Source organism: Aquarana catesbeiana, linkage group LG12 (assembly GCF_042186555.1).
Source record: "Aquarana catesbeiana isolate 2022-GZ linkage group LG12, ASM4218655v1, whole genome shotgun sequence".
In the NCBI taxonomy this organism is placed as follows: Eukaryota; Metazoa; Chordata; class Amphibia; order Anura; family Ranidae; genus Aquarana; species Aquarana catesbeiana.
Genome location: NC_133335.1, coordinates 107,807,025 through 107,825,634, shown reverse-complemented (window position 1 = coordinate 107,825,634; position 18,610 = coordinate 107,807,025). Strand labels below are relative to the sequence as shown.

General features: G+C 47.2%; 1 protein-coding gene across 3 annotated transcripts in view; it reads right to left on the bottom strand.

The window, feature by feature from the left end:
• The window catches only part of MRPL45 (mitochondrial ribosomal protein L45), a 216,766-nt gene extending 211,388 nt beyond the window's left edge, over positions 1–5,378 (bottom strand). Inside the window, exon 1 of one of the 3 annotated variants that reach the window (XM_073608271.1) lies at positions 5,262–5,378. In XM_073608271.1, the coding sequence (XP_073464372.1) occupies positions 5,262–5,291 (30 nt within the window). In that variant the 5' untranslated portion in view covers positions 5,292–5,378. The remainder of the gene's footprint in view (positions 1–5,261) is intronic. The other 2 variants (XM_073608270.1, XM_073608269.1) reach the window with 2 other exon arrangements.
• Positions 5,379–18,610: the final 13,232 nt, after the last annotated feature.

The following is an 18,610-nucleotide window of genomic DNA, read 5'->3' as shown; positions in this document are numbered from 1 at the left end:
CAACACCAGGAGTGCACCCCCCCAGGACCAACCACCACCAGGGTCCCTGACGTGCCTCTCCTCCCCTCTGACCACTAAGAGGGGGGTTTATCCCGTGGAGCTAAGTGGGAATAAGGTAAGGGAACACCACCACAGGGTTCCACTTACCTTAGTGTGGCTGGTGCTGGCGTCACCCGGCACAGAACGGGAACCATCCGTCTCTGACATCCCTCTGGCCAGGGGAGTGGCCTGCCTCAGAATGCTCCTCTGTCTGACACTTCAGCTTTAATGGAGCCCGCACCAGCCCTTGCGTCGTTCGTTTATCCGTCCCGCGGCCGGAACCGGAAGCCGCGGCCCGAACGGAAGTGCCCTTCCCGTCGGAAATGACGTCGCCTGTCATCCGACTCAGCGTTTGCACCATGCTGACTCTCAAGATGAGGGGAATCTGGACACCTTCGCATAGCCTTCCACAGGAAGGGGAAAAAACAAACTCCCAGGCCTTCGCATTCCCCAAGGGAGGACAGGGAGCGCAATGCCACAGCAGGTAACCAGACTCCCCATCCGAACTGCTGTGAATGAGAGACCTCTGTCTCTCCGTTCTAACGATCGTACCGGCCTCAGCCTCCCCAGCTGATATGGCCCAGGTTCCTAGCGATGTCTCCCTTCTGGAGGAAACACCAAAACTGACGGGCTAAAGGGAAGGGGCGACTTAAAAGTCTGGTGGAGGCGGTGTTTCCTAAGAGGGGAGGAGCCGAGGTCTCTCAAGTGTGCTGTCCTGAAAGACGAAAGAGGGAAAAATTTATATTATTCATGAGATCACGAGAAATTATAAAGAAAGAAGTTTGTGAGAACTCTGTGTGAATATGAGCAGCAAAACAACTTCATTATTCTAGCATTCTAAAGATGAGAATGCGCTGCATTAAAAGATTTCAAAATTTGCAGCGTGATGAATGTGCTATGTCCTTTACGAACGCTAGTTTTACCAGACCGATCGCTTCTGTCTCGTAATTTATTCTGAGCATGCGTGGCACTTTGTGCGTCAGAATTGTGAACACACGATTGGAATTTACGCAAACGGATTTTGTTGTCGGAAAATTTGAGAACCATATCTCAAATTTTGTTCCACGGAAATTCCAATGGAAACTGTCCGATGGAGCCTACACACTGTCGAAATTTCCGACAACAAGCTCCGATCGCACACTTTACAACGGAAAGTCCGACCATGTGTATGGGGCATTACTGTGGCTGTGCATTTTGTGAATGGAGCAGTTGGAGTGTCAGTGTCTACCTGATGGGGAGTAGGAACGTGTACAGATGAGATTTCACTTTCACAATAAGTTGAAGTAAGGCAGCAGCCTACTGCGAAAGTAAATAACTCTTTAACCCCCTTAAGGGCTAGTTTACACTTGCTTCAAAACAAGACTTCAGGCATACTTTGTTAAAGCTCTCTGAATACCAGTCAAAGCCCCCGTTACTAAATAAAATGGTTAGCTTACAGGCCTGTTTACACCTTGCGTTTGCTTTGCTTAAAAAATTATACCCAATGTCGCTTTAGTGGTGCTTCAAAGCCTCCATTAAAACTATGACAAAGCTTGCTTGAAGCACCTGCGGCTTTCGAGAGGCTTTAACTCAGCTTTAGCTTCGCTTTGTTTTGAAGAAATTGCAGGTATGAGATATACACACACACAGGGCATCTGTCAAGCTTAAAGGGGTTGTAAAGGTAAAAGTTTTTTCACCTTGCATTAAGGTGAAAAAACATCCGACAATAACAGCCCCCCCAACCCCCCCGTTTTACTTACCTGACCCCTCGAAAGTCCCGCGCTCCCCCCCGACATCCTCTTCGCCGCTCAGACTGGCCGTTGATTGGTTACAGTGGATGGATTGAAAGCAGCGCAGCCATTGGCTCACGCTGCTGTCAATCAAATCCAATTACGCGGCACGCTGTGGGGCGGGGCCGAGTGATACAGTGAGCAGCTATGGCCGTCGGCTGTATCACGGGAGTGCGCCCGCAAGCACTCAACACCATGCAAGGGAGCTCGCTTGAAGGTGTTGAGTCCTTGCGGGGGGAACCGAGACAGCCGCTGAGGGACCCCAGAAGACCAGGCTCGGGGCCACTCTGTGCAAAACGAGCTGCACAGTGGAGGGAAGTATAACATGTTTGTTATTTAAAAAAAAAAAAAAAAAAATTATCTTTAGTGATCCTTTAAACAAAGCTTCAAAAGAGCATCACGGAAGCATCACCGACGCATCACTAAAGCTCCACCGAAGCATCAAAAACAGATCACAAAAGCATGTTAAAGCTTTAGGGTCCTTTCATACGGGCTTTCTGCCCTACTGACTCCGCTTTGTTCAGTGGGGGATCAATCCGCTGAGCAGGAGAATGACAGGTCCTTCTCCGTTTACTGTGCGGAGATGGACCCATCAGAGTCCCGCTCTCCTCTATGGGAGAATGGATGAAAAAGGACCGCATAAGCGTTTTCATCAGATCCTCTAGACGGATGGAAAATAGGGTTTACATCCGTCTGGATTTCATGGACAGGATTGGATACTGGCGGATGTCAGCGGAATCCGCCGCTCCATAGGAGGTGCATGGAGTGCACGATCAGGTTTGCCTGAAAAACTGACAGGTGGCCCTAATCGGAGCACCCATGTGAAAGGTGCCATAGGCACTTTAATGTGTGTTGAAGCAAGTAAATGAGCCCTAAGAGTTGTTCACATTTGTGTTGCCCTATGAAGCGCAACTGCACTTCAGAGGACATTTGACAGGCTGTGAGGAAGCACCAATATGCACATGGTATGGCCCCATTTGGGTGAATGGGTCGTGTCCGTGCCACGTGCAATGCATGCAATGGTGCAGCATTTTGAGTGCTAAAACAAACGGTGAGGAGGTAACATATCACCTCCCACCGCCTCTCAAATTCCCTCTAAAAAGCGATCCACCACAGATTACATTTTAGAGCATTAGCAAAGTAAGCCACACATGCTAAGGTGCCATATCACAACCCATCAGATCCATGTTTACCTGGAATTTTATGGACCATCTTGGGCCAAAAACTGTTCTACACTGATCTTATCAAGTTTTAAAATAGAACCCCCCTCAACTACTCTTTAGACTGTCCCCTCCACCTCATAAGACCTTTCTTACACAAGTTGTAAACATTGATGGCGAACCTTGGCACCCCAGATGTTTTGGAACTACATTTTCCATGATGCTACACTACACTGCAGAGTGCATGAGCATCATTGGAAATGTAGTTCTAAAACATCTGGGGTGCCAAGGTTCGCCATCACTGTTGTATAGGCTTATCTAGTTTCAGGCAGCTCCAAATCACAATATCCCCTGTATCAGCCAGCGGCAGCTGCAGGGGAGAGTAGAGAGCGCTCCGACAATGGCTTATGAAGCCTGGAGTGCTAAAAAGTCACCCATTGGCTCTAATGGCCCATCTGTTTGCAGCGTTCCTTCCTCTCTCCTGCAGCTACCACTGGCAGACACAGGAGAGTCAGATCATGTGACTGGGCTGGCTGACAATAAGTACCGTATTTATCGGCGTATAACACGCGCCGGCGTATAACACGCACCCCAAGTTTAGGAGGGAATTTTAAGGAAAAAAAAAACTTACATTTAAATGCCCATCAATGCAGCCTCATCAGTGTTCATCTGCAGCCTTTCCCCAGTGTTCAGTGCAGCTTTGCCCCAGTGCAGCCTTGGCCCCAGTGGTCCGTGCAGCCTTGTCGCCGCCGACATACAAACGCTTAGTTTGTATTTTTAAACATGGCGCCGCGGAGTTCGGAGGGACTCGGGGGCGCTCGTTCAGCTGAACGAGCGCCGCCGAGGACATAGTGACTGGGCGGAGCCGAGATACACATATCCGAGGGTTCTCGGCTATTCTCTGCGCCGTTCACAGTCACGCCCAGTCCCTATGATTGACATAACACAGGTCCAATGGCGGGACTGGGCGTGACTGTGAACGGCGCCGAGAAAAGCCGAGAACCCTCGGCTATGTGTATCTCGGCTCTGCCCAGTCACTGTGTCCTCGGCGGCGCTCGTTCAGCTGAACGAGCGCCCCCGAGTCCCTCCGAACTCCGCGGCGCCATCTTTAAAAATACAAGCTATGTGAATGTCGGCGGCGATCGCGACGATCGCTCCGACACATCACAAAATAGCGGGGATCGGCGTATAACACGCACCCACGATTTTCCCCTTATTTCAAGGGGAAAAAAGTGCGTGTTATACGCCGATAAATACGATTTTTCCTGCACAGGTTAGCAAGCATAGGTGCTAGGAATGGTCAGTTTTAGGGTTAGGCCCAGAATTCCACTTCAGTTAAGAAGGGACCAAAGTTACATAGTTACATAGTAGGTGAGGTTGAAAAAAGACACAAGTCCATCAAGTCCAACCTATGTGTGTGATTATGTGTCAGTATTACATTACATTACATATCCCTGTATGTTGCGGTCATTCAGGTGATTAATAGTTTCTTGAAGCTATCAATGCTCCCTGCTGAGACCACCGCCTGTGGAAGGGAATTCCACATCCTTGCCGCTCTTACAGTAAAGAACCCTCTACGTAGTTTAAGGTTAAACCTCTTTTCTTCTAATTGTAATGAGTGGCCACGAGTCTTATTAAACTCTCTTCTGCGAAAAAGTTATCCCTATTGTGGGGCCACCAGTACAGTATTTGTAAATTGAAATCATATCCCCTCTCAAGCGTCTCTTCTCCAGAGAGAATAAGTTCAGTGCTCGCAACCTTTCCTCATAACTAAGATCCTCCAGACCCTTTATTAGCTTTGTTGCCCTTCTTTGTACTCGCTCCATTTCCAGTACATCCTTCCTGAGGACTGGTGCCCAGAACTGGACAGCATACTCCAGGTGCGGCCAGACAAGAGTCTTGTAAAGTGGGAGAAGTTCTATGTCAAACCAGGGAAAATACCAGTAAGAGGCACATTATCCTACCCCAAAAGAAATCATTTTACAGATATTTATCGGCCTTGACATCGACGCAGTTCTATTCTGTGGAACTACAAGTCCCAGCTAACAACCCCCTATCTTCACACACACTCCATGCCTGTATAAAATCTAGCTATTCTAGACCTATTGTCTAACTCACTCACTATGGCCATCTCACAAATAGGTCATCACACGCTGTCAGAAAGCACTCAACAAGCATGCCATCAACCGAAAGGCTGCAGTCAGCGCAAGACTCCAACTGGCCCACCAACAACCGTCTTATTTATACTTTGCTTTTTTTTTTTTTGATAACCTTCAACTACCGCTTCACCCACCGTTCTACACACGCTCCCGGATGCCGCCATGTTGAAGACGCCTCAAACGCGTATCCCCGCCCCCAAATCCGTCCCAGTACGTATCATAGGCGTCAGTTTAAAGCTTCCCCGCCCACTTGCTGATTGACACACAGCCCTGATTGGCAGCTTTTCCCTGGCTCTCAGATACATGCTTTTTTTGCGTTGAACTCACACTAGTCTGTAAGCACCCTTATGTTTTACATCTCTGTTGTGTTCTAATGTAAGCTCTACATCCACTTACTCCATTTCAAATCCACCCTCTTCTCCCATGACTGTTCCTCAGAGAAGTCAACCAGTGATGAGAGAGGAGCACAGGATACAGCAAATGCTCAGATCCCTCATTCCCTCTCACTTGTCCCGATGTATAGACCTCAGAGTGCAGTGCATGCACTGTGATGTCATTATATGTTTGCCATTTTCAGTGTCCCTGCACATGGAAGTGTGATTGGTAGCTCCTGGGCACAATACAGACATATTGGGGTGTGTACAGAAGGCAACGGGGTGCTTTTATTTAACCACTTCTCATAGTTGCCAACATTGCAAAAAAAATGTGGGACACTTTTTTGGCTGTAGGCGGGGTCGTATAATAATTAGGGGCGGGGCATGTGTTTGTAGGCGTGACTTAGCAATAACAAATAAAACTGCGTGCCGCAGCGAAAAATGGGCGTGGTTTACGTGAAATAGTGAGCGTGGCTCAAAGGGGGTGTGGTTAGAGTCTGAGATGAATGAGGGATGGAGAGGGAAAGGGGGAGAGAGGAATGAAGAGACAGCAGCCCCAGATCCTACACAACAATGAAAATATCTGTATTCTAGAAAGTTTAACAATCAGCAGATAAAGATACTCCAAACACCTGGTGTTAGCGTTTCAATCATCCCGGCACCATGATTGTTATTGTTATGCATCAGGTTCCCCCAGCAGAGTCTGTCCTCGTATCAGGTGTCCCCAGCAGAGTCTGTCCTCGTATCAGGTGCCCCCGGCAGAGTCCCTCCGTGCATCAGGTGCCCCCAGCAGAGTCCGTCCTCGCATCAGGTGCCCCCAGCAGAGTCATCCTTGCATCAGGTGCCCCCAGCAGTCAGTATAGACCCCCTCAGTGCAGACCTCCCTCAGTGCAGACCCCCCTCCATCAGTGCAGACCCCCCCAGTGCAGACCCCCCTCCATCAGTGCAGACCCCCTCCATCAGTGCAGACCCCCCTCCATCAATCCAGACCCCCTCAGTGCAGACCCCCCTCCATCAATGCAGACCACCCCCGGTGCAGACCCCCCTCCATCAGTGCAGACCCCCTACATCAATGCAGACCTCCTCAGTGCAGACCCCCCTCCATCAATGCAGACCCCCACAGTGCAGACCCCCCTCCATCAATGCAGACCCCCTCATTGCAGACCCCCCTCCATCAATGCAGACCCCCTCAGTGCAGACCCCCCTCCATCAGTGCAGACACCCTCAGCAGACCCCCCCTCCCATAACGCCCCCCAGGCCCCAGCACATGTCCATTACAGCGGCCGCCAGCGCCGTGTGTTCAGTGGAGAGGGGTGGGGCCGATCTGTGCGAGAGGAGAAGCCGATTCATTAGCTGCACGGATCGAGCCCCCTTCCCCTCTCTACTGAACACAATGGGGAGCTTTCTAGCGGCGACGGCGGGACCAGCCGCCATTTTACTGAAGCCTGCTTGACAAAAACATGTAAAATGCAAACATTCCCGATTTCCCTGGGCAAATCCCGATTCGGGACAGCCTCCGATCGGGACGAGGGTCCCAAAATCGGGATTGTCCCGGGAAAATCGGGACTGTTGGCAACTATGACTTCTATACAGGGCACTTTCCCCCCTTCCTGCCCAAGCCAATTTTCAGCTTTCAGTGCTGTCGCTGTTTAAATGACAATTGCGCAGTCATGCTACACTGTACCCAAACAAGGTTTTTATCATTTTGTTACCACAAATAGAGCTTTCTTTTGGTGATATTTAATCACCTCTGCGGTTTTTATTTTTATTGTTGCCAAACGAATAAAAAAAAAAAGTTTTTCTTCGTTTCTGTTATAAATTTTTTTTTAAAAGTACATTTTCTCCTTCGCTGATGGGCACTGATGAGGCTGCACTGACGGGCACTGATAAGGTGGCACTGATGAGCGCGGATGAGGTGGCACTGATGATGGGCACTGATAGGTGGCACTGATATCCAGCACTGATGGGCACTCATGGGCAGCACAGATGGGCACTCTTAGGTGGCACTCATGGGCACTAAAAGGCTGCACTGATGGGTACTTATGGGTGGCACTGATAGGCGGCACTGATATGCAGCACTGATGGGCACTCACAGGCGGCACAGATGGGCACTCATAGGTGGCACAGATGGGCACTCATAGGTGGCACTAATAGGCGACATGAAAGGCTGCACTGATGGGTACTGTTAGGCGGCACTGATGGGCATGAATGGACACTGATGAGTGCCACTAATTGACACTGATTTATTGCACTGATTGGTATCACTGATTAGGAGGCACAGGCAGGTATTGCTGGTGGGCACTGATTGGCATCATGTGTGGGCACACATTGCCACCCATGGCCACCAGGGATGCCAAACCTGGTGGTCATCAGTGGTGGCCATCTCTGGTGGTCCTGGGTGGGCATCTGCTGGGGGGGGGGGAGGGCTGTGCTGAGAAACAATCAGCACAGATCCCCCCTGTCAGGAGAGCAGCCGATCAGCTCTCCTCTACTCGCCTCTGTCAGACGCGGCTCTTCCTGTTTACATCGTAATCAGCCATGATTGGACATGGCTGATCACATGGTAAAGAGTCTCTGTCAGAGACTCTTTACCTAGAACAGAGTTGCACGCCGCAACGACAATCACCACGATGCACGCCCCCGGGGGGTGTGTAACGGCTTGTTATCCCGATCACGTCATATGACCTCTAGGCAGGATAACACAACCACTTTGCCACCATCATTTTGCTATATTGCGGGCGGCAAATGGTTAATTTAATTATAATTTTTAAACACTTTATTTTTCATCTAAAACGGAGTTCCAAATTGAAGATTAATTCATTTGTACCTAAGGTAAACTTAGAATAAGACTTACCTATAGGCAGGGGCATCCCGTCCATTAAGGGCACACGGGTGCCACCACCCCCCTATATGGTTAATGGATAGATTCATGCATAGCATGAATCTATCTGCGGCCACCCCCTATTCATGCGTCCCGTCCCTTTCAGGACGCCAGGCACATGAATTACAGTGGCAGGGGTGTTTTTAAGCACCTGATTAGAGCCATAGGCTCTAATAGGCTTCAAAATAGGGTGGACTCGGAGTGCAGAGCATTGCGTTCGGAGCCAAGCAAGGTGTGTTAGAAAAGCAAATGAATATTTGCTTTTCTAACACTGAATCGCCTCTCCACCAATCAGGAAGCGCGGGTCTGATACCCGTTTCCTGAATGGCTGAAAGGTCAGGTGATCCTATTGGACGCCTAGGAGGAGGGGAGGAGAAGCACGGTGAAAGCTGCCATGATCTCAAAAGAGAAGAGGACACAGGAGACGCTGCCAGATGCCTGCCGCAGCCTGATCCTCTGCCCTATGTGCCCGCTGATCACCGCCGCCGTGGGGGTAAGTGCCGGTGGACCGGCAGACAGTGGGGGGATTTGTTTGCCACCGCCACCCCAAACAAAAACCACCAACCGCCACTGCCTATAAGCAGTGGCGGAACTACCGCCATAGCGACCCACTTGGGCGCTATTGGGCCTGCAGCCGAGTGGGGCCCGGTAAGTTGGTGTGCAAGTGACTGTGGTGCGGTGGGTGAGCCGCCGAGCTGCCCGTCTGCTCGACACTCGCACAGTCACACTGACTGTGCGAGCGGACGCAGCTGGGCGGCTCGGCGGGCAGGTGAGAGAGTGGGCAGGAAGCTGCCAGCTGGGAGGCTCGGTGGTGGACTGGCCAATCAGCTGGTGGCGGAGCAGAGAGATGGCATCATCTCTCACCGCCCGGCGGTTCACTCACTGTGCAGGCAGCAGAGACATTACATCATCTCTCTGCTGCCTGACTCAGACTGGGACACAAGAAGTGACAATCCCCATTCCCCACCTTAGCAGGAAAATGACAATCCGCAACTTGTGGCAGGTGACAATCCGCAACTTGTGGCAGGTGACGTGGCGAGTGGACAATCCGCAACTTGTGGCAAGTGACAATCCGCAACTTGTGGCAGGTGACCTGGCAAGTGGACAATCCACAATCCGCAACTTGTGGCAGGTGACGTGGCGAGTGGACAATCCGCAACTTGTGGCAAGTGACAATCCGCAACTTGTGGCAGGTGACCTGGCAAGTGGACAATCCACAATTTGCAATGTGTGGCAGGTGACATGGCAAGTGACAATCCGCAACTTGTGGCAAGTGACAATCTGCAACTTGTGGCAGGTGACGTGGCGAGTGGACAATCCCCAACTTGTGGCAAGTGACAATCCGCAACTTGTGGCAGGTGACCTGGCAAGTGGACAATCCACAATGTGTGGTAGGTGACGTGGCAAGTGGACAATCCGCAATGTGTGGCAGGTGACGTGGCAAGTGGACAATCCGCAATGTGTGGCAAGTGGACAATCTGCAACTTGTGGCAGGTGACGTGGCCAGTGGACAATTTGCAACGTGTGGCAGGTGACGTGGCAAGTGACAATCTGCAACTTGTGGCAAGTGACAATCTGCAACTCGTGGCAAGTGGACAATCTGCAACTTGTGGCAAGTGACAAGCTGCATCTTGTGGCAAGTGACAATCTGCAACTTGTGGCAGGTGACGTGGCAAGTGCACAATCTGCAATGTGTGGCAGGTGACACGGCAAGTGGACAATCCGCAACTTGTGGCAAGTGACAATCCACAACTTGTGGCAGGTGACGTGGCGAGTGACAATCTGCAATGTGTGACGAGTGGACAATCCGCAACGTGTGGCAGGTGATGTGGCAAGTGACAATCTGCATCTGATAACAGGTGACATGCATGTGACACGCTCAGGGCTCCCACTGATTTTGCATTATGGTGAGTTGAACTATTTCACTTTTTATAACAATGTAATAAAAGAAATAATGCCCTACAATCATCCTGACACATAACAACAATGGTGCCAGGATGATTGAAGTGTTAACGCCAGCCATTTCCCAAATAAATTGCCACCAAAAAAAGTATTTTCTGGCAGTGCCCCTCCCGAGACTAGACTCTTAATCCGCCCCTGCAGTGAGGAGGAGGAATGTAAGTTTACTGTTAAGCCTCCCAGGCCCTGCGAGTCCGGCCCTGTCCCGACACACGCAGCCTCATACAGCAGGAGGCAGGAGCAGAGAGCAGAGTGGACGGGCCAGAACGCTCGAGCGCGCCTGTGAAGGGACAAAGTTTTCGTCACTGGGTCACTGTTCATCATTGCTGTCTTATTTCTCCCCTATTTGTCTTTTATTTACACATAAGTTTCATCAGAACAGAAATTGGTTAGAAGGCATGGAGGTCAGCAATGTGTGTCCTTCAGGGGCTGCATACAGTATACTGCATACTTTATTGTTCTAAATTAATATAAGCTGTTGCCTGGGTACTGTGCCACTTGGGTGTGGTAATCTGTTGTTCAATGGTATTAGTTCATTTTTTTTTGTGTGTGTGGGGGGGGGGGGGCACTTCTAGTTACGCCCCTGCCTATAAGTATTGTAAATATCTCCTAAACGTGCGCCGTTTAGGAGATATTTACCGTATACTGCGCTGATGATGTCATTGGCGCATGCACTCTGAAGGAATGGTCGTCCGTGCCCTTTCTTCAGGACGTCACGCGGCTCCAGCCAATCACAGAGCCCGAGTCCGCGGCCCCAGAAGGAAGACCGGCAAAGATGGATGCAGCCTGCAGCGGGGGTAAGTGTCACATAATGTGCTAGTATGCGATGCATACTAGCACATTATGTCTTTACTTTGCAGGGAAGAAAAAAAAAGTTTACTTCCTCTTTAGCCCTAACTACTCCTAAAAATGTCCCCCCCTCCTCCGCCTAACACCTATGCTGACTACCAGTCTAAGAAAGAAGTATATACTTACAGCCTGGTCCAGTCACATGATCCCCTGTGTCAGCCAGTGGCTAGTAAACAATGGCTAGTAAAGCCTGGAGCGGTGACATTACCCACAGGCTTTGATGGTTCATCCATTGTCAGTGTGGTCCTTCCTGTCCAGTGAAGCTATGCTGGCTGACACAGAGGGGTTGACTGAAGAGGGTGAAAATAGGTAAGTATACACACCTTTCCTACACAAGGTAGTAAGCACCGCTGACAGGGCTTCCATCTTCCCCCAGTCTTTGCTCCGGGTTTGCAGGCTCTGGCTGTATGAGTGGCCAGAATCGTGATGACATCATTCCAATGCATACGTGCGGGAGGCCTCGGCTTCAGCATGGTGTGCCGGACCTTCAGAGCGCATGCGCCGGTGACATCGCCAGCTGCATCCAGTGTGAATATTTCCTAAACTGTGCCTGCTTAGGAGATGTTCATTTTACCTACAGGTAAGCCTTATTATAGGCTTACCTGTAGGTAAAAAAAAAAAAAATCACGCAGTAAACTTTACTACCGCTTTAAGCTGGATTTCAGCTTTAACTTTTTTTTTTGCTGTAACAAAGGGGCTAACAAGCCCCTAACTTGCAAGTATGGACAGGTCCTCTTCATTGAGATATCAGGCCCCTGCAGCTAATAAAGCACACATTATAGCTCTGAACCCAGAATATCTTCTAATCGTTCATTTTTTTGCAGAGGAGATCAAGAAAATAGATGTACCATGAGCCTCCTCCCACTGTTAAAGCGAAAGTCCAGGCTAAAACTATAGTAACTAGTCCTGAAAAAGTCCCCTTCTAATACCCATACGAACCTGTGTAAGAAACATGTATACTGTATACTTATTTATTTTCAGCCTGCTCCAGTCCAGGAACATGATCCCCTGTGTCAGCAGTGGCTGGAGGAGAGAGCAGAGAGTGCTCAACAACATCTGGGAATGCTTGGGCAATCCATTATTGGTGCTTCCTCCTGTCCCCTTCCACTGTCATTTACTGACACAGGGCAGCTGGATAACGTGACCAGAGCAGGTCAAGGCAAGAATATGTGCATCTCATAAATTAGAATATCATCAAAAAGTTAATTCATTTCAGTAATTCAATTCAAAAAGTTAAACTCATATGTTATATAGATTCACTTACATTGTTAGTCAGGTTGAAAAAAGACACAAGTCCATCTAGTTCAACCATAAAAATAAATAAATAAATAAAAAATAATATCATACAATCCCATATACCCAATTCTATACCCACAGTTGATCCAGAGGAAGGTGAAAAACCCCAGCAAAGCCAAGATCTAAGCCAAAAGATCCAATTTGCTACAGCAGGGGAAAAAATTCCTTCCTGATCCCCCGAGAGGCAATCGGATTTTCCCTGGATCACAGAGTGATATATTTCAAACATTTCTTTCATTTAATTTTAATGATTATGGCTTACAGCTAGTGAAAACCCAAAATTCAGTATTTCAGAAAATTTGAATATTGTGAAAAAGTTCAATATTGTAGACTCATGGGGGGTTATTTACGAAAGGCAAATCCACTTTGCACTACAAGTGCAAAGTGCACTTGAAATTGCACTGAAAGTGCACTTGGAAGTGGAGGCGCTGTAGATCCGAGGGGGACATGCGAGGAAAATAAAAAAACAGCATTTCAGCTTGCACATGATTGGATGATAAAATCAGCAGAGTTTCCCCTCATTTCAGATCTACCCCTCAGATTTACAGCGACTGCACTTCCAAGTGCACTTTCAGTGCAATTTCAAGTGCAGTTTACTCTTGTAGTTTGCACTTGTGGTGCAAAGTGGATTTTCCTTTTGTAAATAACCCCCCAGGTGTCACACTATAATCAGCTTATTAACTCAAAACACCTGTAAAGGTTTTCTGAACCTTTAAATGGTCTCTCAGTTTGGTTCAGTAGGTTACCCAATCATGGGGAAGACTGCTGACTTGACAGTTGTCCAGAAGACGGTCATTGACACTCTCCACAAGGAGAAGGAGGGTAAGTCACAAAAGGTCATTGCTAAATTAGCTGGCTGTTTAGTGCTGTATCCAAGTATTAGTGGAAAATTAAGTGGAAGGAAACAGTGTGGTAGAAAAAGGTGCACATGCAACAGGGATAACCACAGCCTTGAGAGGATCGTGAAGCAAAGGCCATTCAAGAATTTGGGGGAGATTCACAAGGAGTGGACTACGGCGGGTGTCAGTGCTTCAAGAGCTACCATACATAGATATATCCAGGACATGGGCTAAAACTGTCGCATTCCTTGTGTCAAGTTACTCCGAAACCAGAGACACCGTCAGAAGCGTCTTACCTGGGCTAAGGAGAAGAAGGACTGGTTAAGGAGATATTTTCCTAAAAACTGTCACCGATGTCTATGGCGCTTGCAGGCCGTAGACAACGGCGCAGGCGCACTGAGCGTGCCGTTAGTGAAGGCGATCATGCCGTCACTGACGGCTCCCGTGCGCATGCAATGAGACAAGAAGAAATCCTGGATAGCCACACTCCGGGATAAGGACATCTTTATTAAAGTAAAATCCAACAATACAGGCAAATGCAGAGAAGTACAGGGTGGTAAACCGCTAACGCGTTTCACATCATTTGGATGCTTATTCGTAGATGTCCCGGAGTGCGGCTATCCAGGATTTCTTCTTGTCTCATTGCAACCCAGCAAAGCCAGCACCTGGAACCAGTTCTCACTAGGGCGGTGTCATTCCAGAACAAGAGTGTTTGAGTGTTTGTGAGCTGCATCTCTCTCTTTTCCTGTCTACTAACCTGGATTTTTGCTCCCGCGCGCATGCGCCGGAGTGACGTCATCGCTGCTCCAGCCAGTCACAGTGCCGATGCAGCGATACCCGGAAGTCACTCCGGGTATCATGACGGCGATGGAGGAGGTGAACGAGGGTTGCTTCGGGGGCTTCGATCTCAGGTAAGTAATTCATAATGATCTATGCATACTAGCTCATTATGCCTTTGTCCTGCAGGGTGTTTTTTTTTTTTTTTTAGAAAGAGAGGGATTACTTCCTCTTTAATCAGTGAAAAAAATATGAATATATATTTAAAAAGTCCAAAGTGTAAAAAATTTAAAAAGACATTATATTATTATTATTAATATTATTAATGTTATTATTATTATGATGTGGTGTAGGTAGAACTCTTCTACTGTGAATACAATCACAACCAAAATCCGTGAAACAAATGGTCAAATACGTTGAAAAAGTGACGATTCCTCCACTGCACCAAAATGTGAACACCACATAAAATGCGCGCTTACCATATGGCAAGCTAGATAAGCTTGTGACCAATTACCCAGTCAGGGCCTTTATCCAATTATATGAACCAGTGTCTCCAAATGATCCAAGGAACGTGGCCAGCAAAACAGTATGGATCCTCTGTTCAGGAAAGTTCCCACAAGATGGTCAGATGTTGCCAGGAATGAAAAAGGAATTCACCATAGCATGATTCCGATGAGACATTATTTATTAAAATAATAAAAGTTATACTTACAATGTGAAGGTTAAAAAGTAGCAAAATAGCCAGCCGGCTGTGCAATACGCCCGTCCGCCAAGACACCTGCACGCGATGACGTCAGCATGTCAGCTCCTCCCGATGTACGTTTCGTCAAATAATGGCATCGTCTGGGGCACAGGCGACGCACTGACGCATCGCGTTATATACAAAGCCAAATAAGACCAAGCCTCAATGTGAGTCAGACCGGGACATCAAGCGCAATTCATGTAGAACCAGCAAGCCACCATGTCCGCCATGCAAAGTATTGGCAAAATTTTTTATTTTTTTTTTAAATCGCCTAAAATAATTATAAAGGAGGATGAGAGAAAATCAAAAACAAAAATCATAATAAAAATACCTATGTCCAGACATATATCTCAATAAAATGTGAATCCCCACAAATGCCGCACTGCCCCAAACTGACTCAGGACTGTGGGCATGATGGAGATACAGATGTAGGGGGATGTATAACCAACATCCCTCCCAAACAAAAAATGTATTAAGAAAAGAGAATAATAAATAATAGATAATTAAAACAATAGATAGGGATATTTCACACATAGCCATTATATAAATAGTAAAGCCTATTGGCCAATCAAAAGTGTGATGTGAAAAAAACATCAAAATGAATTTAAAACAAAAAAAACTGGTAAACCAGGACATAGGATACTCCTAGGGATCTGAATATACCAAAAAATAAATAGCATAACCAGAAAAACTGACAATAAAGACTATCAAGCTGATGATGTTTGCCCCTGTCTCACATGGAGTTAATAATGCCAACCCAAAGTTTGCAACAAACCCGAACCTTGACAAACAACCATCTGAAAATGTTACCTCAAGAGTTATCTATAAAGGCATTTGCGTCTACATCCACATTTAAGCCATATGGGGTGTAACATCTGATTTTATGGACCCAAGACATTTCCAACCTGGAAATGCTCCTGACCAAAGAACTCCCTCTCCATTGGGGCGATATTTATCAATCCCCAAGAACACAGTCTTAGAGGGGTCTTTATTGTGTACTAGAGAGTAATGTTTAGAGACCGAATGCTTAAGAAAGCCATTTTTAATATTGGTAATATGCTCATTCAATCTGATGGAGAGGGGTCGTTTGGTCCTGCCCACATATTGCAGCCTGCAAGGGCACTGGAGCAGGTATACGACCCTCTCCGTCGAGCATGTAATAAAGGGTTCAATCTCATGCACTTGTTGCGTACTGGATGACGTAAACTTTTAGGTACGTCTTCATGGGCACCCATTTATAGAGCACACACGACACCGTCTACATTGATAGAAGCCAGTAAGGTTTTCAAAAAAAAAACTTTTTAATGGCAGGGGGAAAGTTGCTATTAGACTGACTTGCCTCAAAATTCAGATGGATGCCCCTAGTATTATCATTGAGGTGTTCCATGAAACATTCAAGTTCGTCTCGGTACCATCCCATAGGAGGAGGATGTCATTGATGCACCTAGCCCACAGCCTCAGCTGGGGTCTCTGGCAAACATAGACGAAATCCTCCTCCCACAGGGCCATAAAAGGTTAGCTAAACTCGTGGCATATTTAGCCCCCATAGCCACCCCACGATCTTGACGATAAAATTGCTTTTCGAACCAAAAATAATTGTGGGATGCTGCATATTCTAAAAGTTCCATAATAAAACAAATTTGCTCATCATGTAACCCAGAATCGTGTTTAAGATAATACTCCACGGCGAAGAGACCCAAGTCATGAGGTATGATCGTATAGAGTGAAGTTACATCTGCCGTAACCATCCACATATTGGTGGTAGGAGTGTGACCAGACAAAAGATTGATTACATGTCCAGAGTCCTTGATAAGAGATGGCATCTTAGCCACCAAGGGTTGAAGGAAAAAATCAATATACCTGCCCACCCGGGTCGTGATGGAATCAATCCCACTAACAATGGGACGTCCCGGGGGGCAGGTAAGGTGTTTATGAATTTATAGAACACAGACTAATTGAAGAGGTGGACTACCACCTACCTATTATCCGCCTCCTTCCCAACGCTCACAGAAGCCAAACCAGGGCACTAGGGGTGGTCAAGGTCGAAGTATACCATATTGTAACCCTAATCAAAATCAGAGACGTGCTTTTCAAACACGGTTACAAGGGGCCATACCCCCTTCTTTAATCGGTAATTGCATGGTTCGTAATCCAATCCTAGATTGGCCCTTCCTCCAAATTAGTTCCCTAAAAAGGGATTCTATTCCCTTGAACCACTTCTGACCTATCCAAATGGGAGAGTTATGGAACAAGTATAGAATCTGCAGTAGCCATATCATCTTTATTAAATTACAACGCCCTGCTACAGTTAGAGGATGTCGGATCCAAATATCTCTCCTTTATTTTAATTTAAGTAATAGTGGGTGTGCTGCCCCAACAGGGCATAGAATTTATATATATTGCTTTCTTAACCATTTTCTATGGGCTCTGTTTAGTTTACATGCTGCCATCTAGTGACCCTTTGTGGTAATACACTTGTCTCTCAAGTTTATTTTTGCCTTATGTTATGACACGCTTCCTTTGAATGTAATGTTCCACCCTTCTTCCTGTGTTTTATACTTCTGTGCCATGGATGCAGTAGGAAGCCACATGTAGCAGGACACATGTATTCTGCATAAGTAAGCTACAGACAGTATCATCTTTTGACCGCATAAATACTACAACCTATTCATCTGTATCCTGTCATCTGCTGTAACCTGATGTTCAGAATAAAAGCATCTTGTGGATGGAATTGGTGTTTGGTGAGTTCGAACTATCTGATGAGGATTGTCTTCAGTGACTATATCTTATACAGGCCAGGCATAGAGGTCTCACAAGAGATAGTCGCTTCACAACAATCGGAGTCAGAATAGTCAAAAGATGTATAGAATTCCTACAGCCTGCTGTGTATATGTGTGTGCCTGATCTGCAATCAAGCTCAGTGCCATCCGCCATCTTGTGAAAGCACATGGTCGCACAAGCTTACTGCACCTCATGTGAATGTTAAAAACTGTTTCTCTACATTGAACTGTGTTACCCCACCTGTCTAAGCTGCTGTTCGTCTTCTTAAAGAGACAGTACTATTTTTCGCAAACACGTGAAAAATGTTTACACAAGACTCTGAGCACCCTTATGTGGCTGAACCAACACAGATTCATCATGTCTCTGAACCCACAGATGTACAGGGAGCAGATTCTGCAGATATTGCCGAACAGAGTGTAAGACCCAAATGTACAATAAAACTGACACAGAAACTCAGAGAAAACTATAGCACTAGAGATGAGTTCTCCAGCAATCTGTCAGACTTATGGGACAGAACTTGACACTGCATGTCAGTTTTGTCACACTTTAATGATCAACCAAATGAACTAAGAGACTCTATAGATCGCTTATCTGCCACGTACGAATGCTACCAGCGGCTGTTTGCAAAATACACAGCTTTCTTGCAGGACTGTAATACGGAGGACTCTTCAGCAAAACTGACCAGGGCTGATGCACTAAACCAACAAAGGGATCTCTTAGTGCAAAATGCCCAGTGTAAGGCAGAACTCCGCATTGCTCAACTGCAGGAGACCAGATCTCACAGATCCACATCAACCAAGCACACTGCACGTTCTTCTAGATCCTCTCGCTCCAGAAGTTCAACATTAAGCAAAAAGGTAATACAGGCCCGTGCAAGTCTGAAAGCAAAAAAAGTGCAAAGCTCCTTTACCAGAAGGCAAGCAGAAACAGAAGCAAAGATAAAAGCTCAACAAGCAGAGGCAGTTTCCCAAATAAAGATTCTGCA